Below are 12,035 nucleotides of genomic sequence, written 5' to 3'. Positions count from 1 at the left end.
GGCATTTGTCTGTGGACGCTTTTGTCACTGCAAATAAAAGTAGAGAATGCTGGTTCAATCACGATTTATTTTAGTCTTCTTTGGTTTTATTTGTGAAAAACAGGCTGCACAGCAGGCATCCTCATCCTCACCCAAGCTGAGTGGAGCATCGTGTTCTTTCTCTACCCTGGAAAATGCAAAGAAGACGTCCAGCAGTGTGTCATCCTCCTCATCTAAAGAAAGACAGTCTGGGCTCGACACTGCTAACAGTTCCTCTGCTGCTGAAGACACAGGGCAGTCTATAACATTTGCAGTGCAGGTTCATTTGCCTCTCCCTTCAGAGGCAAATAGTTATAAGGCCCAGGATGATGACGCATCAGAAAGTGGATTTTTGAACTCTTTATCTAGTGATGATACTTCTTCATTGAGTAGCAACCTAGACCACCTGACTGTCCCAGACAAGTCTACTGGATCCAAGACAATGAACAGAGGTAAGCAAGCCAAGAGACTGTTTAATCTAGATTGGGAAATGAATATTTGTCTAGTGGAACTCTAATATGAACTTGTAATAACAGTATGTGAAAGTCAAGTGAAGCTGAGGTCAGGGGTTGCTTTTGTTGAGTTTGTATGTGGGAAACTCCAACTTCTAGGAAATTAGTTCAAAGTAACCAACCGATTGGTTGCCGTTGAGTCAATTCGGATTCATGGTGACCCACATGTGTCCTGGTAGAATTGTATTCCACAGGGCTTTCAATGTTTGAGTTTCCAGCACTAGATTGTCATGCGGTGTCTCCAGCCTTTTTGTTAATAGCTGAGCACATTAACCATTTGTACTACCAAGGGATCTGCATGTAATTCATGACAGGCTACAAATGTTGCTTACCAAATGCTTTAGATCTATAAGATGTGTGATCATAAAACAATGATAACATTTCCACCAAATTTCTGAGAAGAAACTTGATTCTAATTTTGGACTTGCGGCCTATACATGGCGATTTAATCAGGGTTTGAAGTCAGATATTTATGTTTGGAAACTCACCTCGACGGTTCCAAACCAACTTTGAGCAGCCACCTTCCCTAGGCTGTGACCACAGACAATGTCTGTTTCCTGTCAGTCAGCTCCTTCCTGCATGTGCTGTGTGGTTACTGGGAGATGGACAACTTTGCAAGCAGTGAATGGGACTTTTAAACACAAAGGAGAACATCACTCCTTCTTTCAAAAAGCGTTCAGGTCTGAGCAAAGAAAAGAGTTAAAAAACATTAGTGGTGGGGGTTTTCTTAATACTGTGTAATGACTGGTCCTTATCTTTGATTTAGGACTAGCACTGATGAATTATGATTTCTGATATCCTTTGCCTTATTCTTTCTGGTGCAGGACACTTTTACTTGATATAAGGTACTGGGCAATGAGAGAATTGTGAGTTTAGTCTTTTTATCCCTGTGGTTTTATGGAGCGAATGGAGCCCTGATGGTATAATGTTTAAATGCTTGGCTGCTAACCAAAAGGATGGTGTTCGAACCCGCCCAGTGACTCTGTAGAAGAAGGTGTGGTGATCTGCTCCCATAAAGGTAACAGCCTAGGGAGCCTAGGCGACCACTTTTATGTCTATGGGGCAGTGCTTACTCTGTGGCATGATGCCAATATTGAAGCCACCTAACAACAGTATAAAGAGAAAGTAGTCTTGCTAAATTCCCATGACACCTAGACAGGGTTTCCTGATGTAACACATGACTGTTCTCCCCTCTCCTCTAGCCTAACCAGGGAATGTTTCCATAAGTCTCCACATGGAAGTCTGTGCTATGAATTTGGAAACTTGATGGTACAGTGGGTGAAGTGTTGGACTGTTGTTGCTGTTGTTAAGTGCCGTTGAGTCAATTCTGACCCATAGTGACCCTTTATAGGGTTTCCAAGGAGCTGCTGGTGAGCTTGAATCTCCAACCTTGCAGTTCAAATGGCTTTGCAGTCTGGCACATTAACCCACAGCGCCACACCAGGAAGTGTTGGACTGCTAATAAAAAACTCGGTGTTTTGAAACCCCCAACTGCTCTACTGGAGAAAGATGAGACAGTCTGCCTTTGTAAGATTTATAGACTCAGAAAAATATAGTTCTCCTCTGTCCTCTAGGGTCACATTATGATCTGGAATTGACTCAAAAGCAGTAGATTTACCCTATTGACTTAATATTTGGATTACAATGATTCTGGCCAAGAATCACAATGTGGGCCCAACTCTGTGTGTGTGTGTGTGTGTGTGTGTGTGTGTGTGTGTGTGTGTCCAACTTCCATTTAAGTGCTCAGGCTGTTAATTTAGTCTCCAGGTCCCCCACAGTTACCTGTAAATGCTTTATACATTTCAATGACCTGCTTGGCCTCTGGTGGATTTTCATTTGGGACTCCCCGTTTAGACCAACTATTTATTTTATGTTAGAAAAAATACAACGAATACATATTTTTCTAATATATTATATCAGAAAAAATACAAACTAACCTGTTTCTAGAAGTGAACAGGTGAGGTAGACATGTGAATGAAAATTTCATTGAGGAAGATGTGGAGTGAAGATTGGGGATGTGAGGACTGGAGACAGGTAGACTCAAACTCACAATAATGAGTTGCTGTCATGGGGGAGTGTGTTGGACTTTATTTGTATCCCCTTGAAAGTCTCAACTTGAGACCAAGTACAAGTAAAAAGGAAGTTGATTTAAGCTCAACAAAAGAAAATCTTCGCTAATGTCAAGAGCCATTCAAAATAGAATGAGCTCTTTAGAAGAAAACGCATTCTTGTCTGTGAAATTGCTTACCCATTCTGAGACCATCATTGCATTGCATACTGTCAGCGTGTTGATCACAATCTTAGTTCCTATGAGGGTATACTGTGATAGGAATTTTAGTTGCTTGAACTGGATTACTTCAAATTTGATAACTTAAAGGATCCTTCCAGATTCAGAACTGGTGGGAACGAAGAAATATGCAATAAAAGTGCCATAACTTTTCTTTTTCTGCTTAAAAACAAAAGTCTTAAGTTAATCGTTAGGCAATAAGTAGAACTAAGAAAGTTACACAACACACACACACACACACACACACACACACACACCCTAGGATCACACACACACACACACACCCTAGGATCACACACACACACAAACACACACACCCCTTAGAATCAACATGGTTTCAAAAATATAACATTGTTGCTGTTAAATGCTGTCAAGTTGATTCCAACTCCTAGCAACCTTCTGTATCTCTGACTGGTCCAGTCCTAGCCTCACAACTGTAGCTATGCTTGACCCCATTGTTATAGCCACGGTGTCAATCTATGTCATTCAGGGCCTCCCTCTTTTCTCCTTAAAGAAAATACACATTCCCAATGACAATAAGTGTGCCGATATTTGGACCCTTAGCCATGGAAAGTAAAGTGTTCCTCCTCACTTCTATCTGGGCCTTTCTCTGTGAGCCTGGACTCACCAGACTTCTGAAGGGACCATGAGTGTGGTGTACAGATGGTTCCAGCCATGCAGAGAGAACTCTTGGAGAAGAACCAGATAGGAAAGCAAATAGGAATGCATGAGGGTGACGTGCAGCCTATGCTTTCTGAGAACAAGCACATCTAGAGATAGGGTATATATTTTTTGTAATTAGTGGATGAATTGTATGTTTGCCTACTTATCTAAGCTACTGTAGTACAAACACTGGAAATAAGTGATTTTAAAAACCAAAAATTTGTTTCCTCAGAGTTCCTGAGGCTAGAGGTATGAATTCAGGGCACTGCTTTAGAGAAAGGGCCTTCGTGTGTCCTTCAGCTTCTAGTAGTACTAACGATGCTCGGAGTTTCGGGACTTGAGATACATCCATCTTCACCTTCTGCTTCCTCTCATGTCTGTGTGAGTCACACTGCGTCTCATACAACTGAACTTTCTGAAAGGGAAGTAGGCTTGAAGTACATGGTGATGAAGATCAAGGACTGCATGCTTCAGTATGGATTACACCTCACCATAAGGAAAACAAAAATCCTCACAACTGGACCCATAAGCAACATTATGATAAATGGGGAAAACATTGAAGTGGTCCAGGATTTCAGTTTACTTAGATCCAAAATCAATGCTCTTGGAAGCAGCAGTCAAGAAGTCAGATGACGTATTGCATTGGGCAAATCTATTTCGAAAGATCACTTTAAAGTCTTAAAAAAACAAAGATAACATTTAGAGGGTAAGGTATGCCTGATTCAAACCCTGGTAATTTCAATTCCTCCATATTCATATAAAAGCTGGACAATGAATAAGGAATTGATGCCTTTGAATTAGGGTGTTGATAAAGAATATTGACTATACCGTGAATTTCCAGAAGAATGAACAAACCTGTCTTGGAACACTGCCCAGTCCTGTGTCATCCTCACAATTGTTGCTATTTGTGAGTCAATTGTTGCAGCCACTGTCAACGCATATTGTTGAGGGTCATGTTCTTTTTCACTGACCCTCTACTTTACCAAGAATGATGTCCAAGTCCTCTAGGAACTTGTCTCTCCTGATAGCATAGTACATGAGACAACGTCCTGCTATCCTCTCTTCTAAGGAATATTCTGGTTATGTTTCCTCCAAGACGGATTTGTTCATTCTTCTGGTTGTCTATGGTATATTTAATATTCTTCCTCTAACCCTGATGCTATGTTTATTCTTCTTCATATACTCCATCGTCTCGGATTATTTGCTCAGCATGCCCATTGAATTAATATGGTAAAAGGATACAAAAACCTGACACACATCTTTCCTGATTTTACATTACTCAATATTTTCTTGTCAATAAAATGTTGCTGAAAATCATTAAAAAATGATTGCAGTGGTAGATTGACAGGGAACTGCCAGATATTTAAGCTGAGTTCTAAAGAAGATGTGAAATAAAGAATATCATTGCTGCTCTTAGTTGGATCTTGGCTGCAATGAAAGAATAGCAGTAAGATGCTTACCTGTGTTTTATTGATAATAGAAAGACAGTGGACTCTGTGGACCATAACAAATTATGGGAAACACTGCCAAGAATGACAATTCCAGAACAAAAGTAGAATTGAGAATGAAATGTCAATTGCATACTTTCCCAGGAGATAACCCTGCAGATTGAGAATTTCCCTTCAGAACCAATCACTCGAGAGTCCTGGGAAGCAGTACACCACCCTTGCCCATGTCTAAATGCCATTCTGGGAATGCATGGCCCACAGAGCCTGGCTGCATTTCAACTGCGCTTCTCATTTAAGAACAAAGACATATCAAGTGTCCAACACAATGCTGTATTTCTTCAAACAGTTCCAAGTGAAGATATTTTTTTTCTGGAGAAAGGAGAGAAAATAAAACCATTTTCCCCTCAATGACTTGTTGGCAGTTGCCCTATGTTACAGGGTTTTTTGCTGATGATTCTCTCCTGCTGCTGGGCTTTGGTTAAATTCCCAGAATAGCTAAACCACATAAAGTCGTCACTATGGAAACGGTAACCCAATCTTTGCTGGTGTTTCTGATGACTTGGCTGTTGTGTAATCAAGCTACATATTGTGCTTTTTCTTTCTTGTTTGTTGTAACATTTTGCTTGTGTATTGGAGAAGCAGGTAGCACTTCATTTCTGTGACTTTAAAAAATGATTGTTTTTGATCTGTCAATCAAAATAATAATAATGCCCCTGAATTCCTGTGTCTGAAATATTGATAGGGTATTCTTATTACAGGGATTGAAGGTTAGACAATCAAGACATAAGTTAGGATTTTAGAAGATTAGAGTTCTAGTCTCAAAGAGATCTTTGCTGGAAAAGAGATTTTTTTTGCTAGAAAAGATTCTTAAAGGTTAATAACAGTCCCCAAACAAGCAGGGTGCATGTATTAAAACCTTCTTGTTTAGACAATGAGAGAAATATTTTTCAGTTGGTATGCAATTAAAATTTCAGTTCCTAGAACTTTATAGTCAGTGTACATATCCTTTTAGACATTTCTCCCCTGCAGGGTAAGCTTCTTCACAAAGCAATGCTGGGTGTTAATTGCATGCTGCTGCCTCTCTGCAGATAGATGTCTATGGATTCCTCACTGGTCTTTCTACAAGGCAAAGGAGCATAAGAAATATTGGGGATAGTGGAATGCTCATCTCAGCTCCAGTTTACTCTGTGCTGTGCCTTTGTTTTGTGAGAGGTTACTTGTCCCCTGAATTTAAACCTGTGTAATGGAGTCCTGGTAGCATAGTGGTTGCGAATCGGGCTGCGAACCTAAAGTCAGCAGTTTGAAACTACCAGCTGTTCTGTGGGAGAAAGAGGAGACTTTCTGTTCCCATAAAGATTTACAGCCTCGGAAACCCTGTACAGGGTCGCTATGAGTTGGAACCGACTCCACGGCACATAACAACAACAACAACAACGGAGTCTTGGTGTGGCTCTGTTGGATAAGCACTGGGCCACAAGTTCAGTTTGAATTGCAAGGTCAGTGTTCATACCCACCAGCTGCTCCTCAGAAACCCTACACAGGGTCACTAGGAGTCAGAACCAACTTGACAGCACTTAACAACAATAACAAGTGAACTACCAACGATATTGTCAGTGGCTCAATCCCACCTGCTGCCCCTCAGAAACTCTACACAGGGTAGCTAGCTGTAAGTCAGAATGGACTCAACAGGGCTTAACAACAACAGTGTACCTGCAGTGATGGCTTCTTAGGTTCCCTTTTCATGTTTTAAAATGGTTGTTATGTGGATTCATTTTCCCTGAAATAGAGGACAACTGGAGCTGCTGATGTCAGTATACGGTACCTAACAAGACGTTCAACTTGTTCTTGTAATGTCATGACTTTTCCTTCTTTCTTTGGAGCACGTCCAGCATCACTAGTGGCACTTCAGATGGGTCCTCTTGGTTTATGGTATTGCATTAAATATAAAAAGAAAATATGCAACAATCTCTGAAGATATTATTTCTTATGGTGATGGAGAAACTCACACAGGCACGGGTCAGCTATCCTTATTTAAGGAAAGGGATAACCATATTGTGAACATTAAGAAATGGAATACCCACTAATATGACTAATGCCAACTTAGAAAATGAATTGTCAAGTACAAGTATGGTCAAAATTGATCTGGGAGGTCATGCAGATTATAAAACTCAATAAAAATCATTTTAAATTAAGGAGAAAAAGCCAAAACCAAACATCTGAGTTCATACTTAGCATTTATTTCAGGAGAGTGACATAAATAAGTCAGATTTAACAAACATTAGCAGAAAGTTACGCAATCTGAGTAATAGCAGTATAAATGATAACTTATTCTAGCTAGCTATCTTAGATATTGCTTTAAGAATTAGATGGAATTCTTGTGTCTTGAAGTAATTTGTTGTTGTTGTTAAGTGCCTTCGAGTTGGTTCCCACCCATAGCTTAGATAATATAAAAGACATTGAATACTGAATTCGATTCAATTCAGCATTGCTATTCTTTTTTCTTTGTAGTACCCAATATGTATTCCTTTATTGGCACAAACAGAATACAAAGATAAGAAAGGTAAAATATCTGCTTTAAAATATATCTGATTTAATTGTGAGAGTGGGAGGGCTAAGCCACATTGGACAAAAGACAGCGGTGTCAAATAAATACCACAAGAGAGCGATAAACAAAGTACTTCACAGATTGAAAAGAGAGCAGAGATTTAAAACAACGAAATCGTATCCAAGTTGCAGGGTCTTGGCACAGAGAGAAGAGTATGGTAAAGGGGAAGGGAAGGAAATTTGGACTTGTTGAATACTGGGTGTGGCATAAGTTTAGTTCAATAGATAAAAGGGTGACTATTTCTTAGCATTTGGTTGGCGGGCCAAAACCACTAGTTACTGCATGAGAGAAAGATGAGGCTCTCTGCTGCTGTAAAGATTTGCCATCTCAAAAACCCTATATTAGGTTTCTGTGAGTAAGAATCGACTTATTGGCAATATTTGTGTGTGTGTGTGTGTGTGTGTGTGTTTGTATGGTTTTATTTTTTTTGCATGTTTTAGAAAAGTAACCTCTATGTTGAAAGCAGTTTGTAGTTGACTGCTAATTGAATGATTGGTGGTTTGAACCCATCCAATGGCTCTATAGAAGAAAGCCCTGGCAATCGGCTTCTCTAAGAGGTGGTTGTTGTTGTTGTGTGCCGTCCAGTCGGATCTGATTCATAGTGACCCTACAGGACACACAGGAACTGCCCCATCATGCTCCCTAAGCTATAATCTTACAGGAGCAGATCTCCAGCACTTTCTTCCATGGACCTGCTGGTGGATTTGACTGTCAGCCTTTGAATTCAGTAAGCAAGTGCTTAACCATTGCACCACCAATAGTTTTACTCTAGCACATGGAGTTGTTGTGAGCCTAGTGCCAACTCAACAAAAACAGCCACAACCACAACATACTTTACAACAAAAATCTTTACCTTTGGAAAATGGGATAGAATCAAGGGAGACAGGAGGTGAGAAATGTTAAGAAGCTTTCGACATAACTGGAAATCACAGGAGGGACTGAGGGTTTCTGTAGGAAGTCTTTGAGGGGGTAGGATTTTGCATCCTAGATATTTACTTTAGTTTCTAGGATACTTTTCAGTGTTTCTATTTTTGAAGCTACAACTTGAGAGGTAAGCTGAAAATGGGGATACATCTTTAAAATGGGAAAATCTTGGATGTAAGATTTTTGGTCATAATGGTATTAATCTCAAGCATACATGAGCCACCTTATATTTTCTCTGCTCCCATACTGGCAATGAAAAGTTCCTAGGACATGTAGTATAAAGGAGATGGCTTGCGAATCTGTATAACATCACTGGGTAATTCCAGTTCTCAGACCTTTATTTCAAATGTAGTTTTAAAACTTCTGATAACTTTTCCTACCATTTAACTGCCAGATTTGACGTATCCAAATCGGTCATGAGGTACAATGCTGTGTGTGATAAGATAATGTCCATGAGTCTATAGGGAAGCACAGTTAATACCACTTTTATTAAAATTTACATACCAACCACTAAAGCCAGTGAGGATGAAATATAAGAAGCCTACCAACTTCTTCAATTTGAAATTGATCAAACATGCAATCAAGATATATTGATCATTACTGGTGATTGGAAAGCAAAGGTTGGGAGCAAAGAGGAAGGATCAGTAATTGGAAAATATGGCCTTGGTGATAGAAACAATGCTGGAGAACTCATGATAGAATTCTGCAAAATCAATGATTTGTTCATTTCAAATACCTTCTTTAGACAGCATAAGAGATGACTATACACATGGACGTCACCAGATAGAATAAATAGAAAACAAATTGAGTATATCTGTGGAAAGAGATGATGGAAAAGCTCTATATATCGGTCAAAACAAGGCCAGGGGCAGACTGTGGAACAGATCATCAATTACTCATATGCAAATTCAAACTGAAGCTAAGGAAAATGAAAACAAGTCCACCAGAGCCAAAATATGACCTTGAATGTATCTCACCTGAATTTAGAGATGATCTGAAGAACATATTTTATACATTAAACACTAAAGACCGAAGACCAGAAGAGTTGTGGGATGACAACATAAACATCATACATGAAGAAAGCAAAAAGTCATTAAGAAGACAAGAAAGAATGTAAAGGTCAAAATGAATGTCAGAAGAGACACTGAAACTTGCTCTCCAACATAGAGATGCTAAAGCAAATGGAAGAAATGAGGAGGTCCAAGAGCTGAACAGAAAATTTCAAAGATCAGCTTGAGAAGATAAAGCTAAATATTACAACAAAATGTGCAAAGATCTAGAATCAGAAAACCAAAAAGAAAGAACATGCTCAGCATTTCTCAAGCTGGGGGAACTGAAGAAAAAATTCAAGACAAACTATAGATGGGACTAATGGTGGAACAATAACACCAGTGAGGTGTGCATCTGTTAGGATAATCTACCATTTGAGATCAAAAAGGACAGTATTTACTCAAAGGTTCAAAAGGGTTAGGAAAGAAGGAAGGATTGAAACACAGGATGGATGTGGGATAAATGATGTCACATTGAGGGAATTGTAATCAATAAAATAAAACAAATATTAAGAATTGTTGAATGGAAAATTGGTCTGCTCCATATCTTTCGTTCAATTCATTATAAAAAGTTTAAAGAAAAAAAGAGAAGAAAAAATATGTAAAGTAAACTGAGTTACTTTACCAAAAAGAATTGATCGACAGTCAACCATTTTCAGGAGTATATAATCAAGAACTGATCCTACTGAAGGAAGAATTCCAGGTGAAGGCATTAGCAAAAAACAAGGCTCCAGAAGTTGAGGGAACACTAACTGAAATGTTACAGCAAACTGATGAGACACTGGAGGGACTCATTAGTCTATGCCAAGAAATTTGAAAGACTGTTATCTGGTCAACCGACAGGAAGAGATCCAGATTTGTATCCATTCTAAATGAGGGCAACTCAACTGAATGCATGAAGTAAGAAGGTAAAAATTTACTGAAGATAATTCAAAAATGGTTGCAGAAATGCATCCATTGAGATCTGTCAGAAATTCAAGTCAAATTCAGAAGAAGAAGTGGAACCACGGATATTATTGCTTACATCAGACAATCTTGGCTGAATGTAGAGAGGGCCAGAAACACGTATACTTGAGCTTTATTGAGTATGCAAAGGCATTTGAAAGTGTGGATCATAGCAAACTATGGATAACATTAGGAAAAATTGGAATTCCAGAATACAAAACTGTGTTCATGCAGAACCTAGACTAAGAGTCAGTCATTCAAACAAAGTAGGGGATACTCTTGGTAAGTGCCATCGAATTGGTTCTGACTCATAGATATTCTGTATAGGGTTTCTGAGGAACAACTGGTGGGTACTATGTGGTTTAAAATCAAGAAAGGTTTTTGCCTGGGCTATATCTTTTCTTCACATTTATTCAGTCTGTATGCTCAGTAGATAATATGAGAATGTGGTATCTGAAGGAGAATGTGGTATCAAGATTGGAGGAAACTCATTAACAATCTTCTATATGCAGATGACAATGTGCCCAGATAGTTCACTCACTAGGCATTAGACTTTTAGGGATGTAGCACTCATGAGTCCTGGTGTGGCACTGTGAGTTAATGCACTATACTGCAAGGTCAATTTGAATCCCAAGATTAATGGTTCAAGGTCACCAGACGCTCCCCAGAAACCCTATACAGGATCATTATGAGTCAGAACCGACTCAATGGCATTTGGCACTTAACAACAACAACAACATATGCAGATGACACAATTTTGCTTGCTGAAAGCAAAGAGGAGTTGAAGCACTTTCTGATGAAAATAAAAAAATACAGCTGTCAGTATGGACTACATTGCAATGTAAAGTAAGTAGAAATCTTCTTAACTGGACCAATATACAACAGAATGATAAACGAAGAAAATAATAAAAAAAATTCAAGGATTTCATTTTACTCGTATCCACGATTACTGTTCTTTGAAGTCAAGAAATCACATGACATATTTCATGGGGCAAATGTGCTGTAAATGACTTCTTAAAGGCTTTCAGGCTAAAAGAAACATTCTTTGATGGTTATCAGAGGTGGGACAGAAGGGACAACGATTCACTGGTTAGATTGTCATTATTGTTGTTAGGTGCTATCTATTTGGTTCTAACTCATAGCAACCCTGAACACAGCAGAATGAAACACTGCCCTGTCCTGCACCCTCCTCACTATATGGTTAAGCCCATTGTTGCTGACACTAAGTCTCCCTCTTTTTTTTTTTTTTTTTGTTGGGAGTCTACCTCTTTTTTGCTGACCCTCCACGTTATCAAACATGATGTTCTTTTCCAGGGACTGATCGCTCCTGACAACATGTCCAAAGCATGAAACATGTGTTAACTTGGGTAATTGGGAAGGCAATATACACAAGAAGGAGGTTGGAAGAAGAATGTTGATGATTTTTTAATGTAAAACTGCAGATATGATTGGTAAACCTTGACTCAATTCACTGTAAAAATTAAAAAACAAAAAAAGTGTTAAAGAGCAAAGATGTCACTTTGAGGAATAAGGTGCACCTGACCCAAGCCATGGTGTTTTCAGTTGCCTTATATATATGTGCAA

At 39.0% G+C, this 12,035-nt stretch overlaps 1 protein-coding gene across 1 annotated transcript in view; it reads left to right on the top strand.

Annotated features, from left to right (window-relative positions):
• The window catches only part of IPCEF1 (interaction protein for cytohesin exchange factors 1), a 162,876-nt gene that overhangs the window by 112,264 nt on the left and 38,577 nt on the right, over positions 1–12,035 (top strand). Inside the window, exon 8 of the mRNA XM_006868475.1 lies at positions 104–470. Coding sequence (XP_006868537.1) covers positions 104–470 — 367 coding nt within the window. The remainder of the gene's footprint in view (positions 1–103; positions 471–12,035) is intronic.

This window comes from Chrysochloris asiatica, unplaced genomic scaffold (genome assembly GCF_000296735.1).
Source record: "Chrysochloris asiatica unplaced genomic scaffold, ChrAsi1.0 scaffold00117, whole genome shotgun sequence".
NCBI lineage: Eukaryota > Metazoa > Chordata > Mammalia > Afrosoricida > Chrysochloridae > Chrysochloris > Chrysochloris asiatica.
This window is presented reverse-complemented; position numbering and strand designations above follow the sequence as displayed.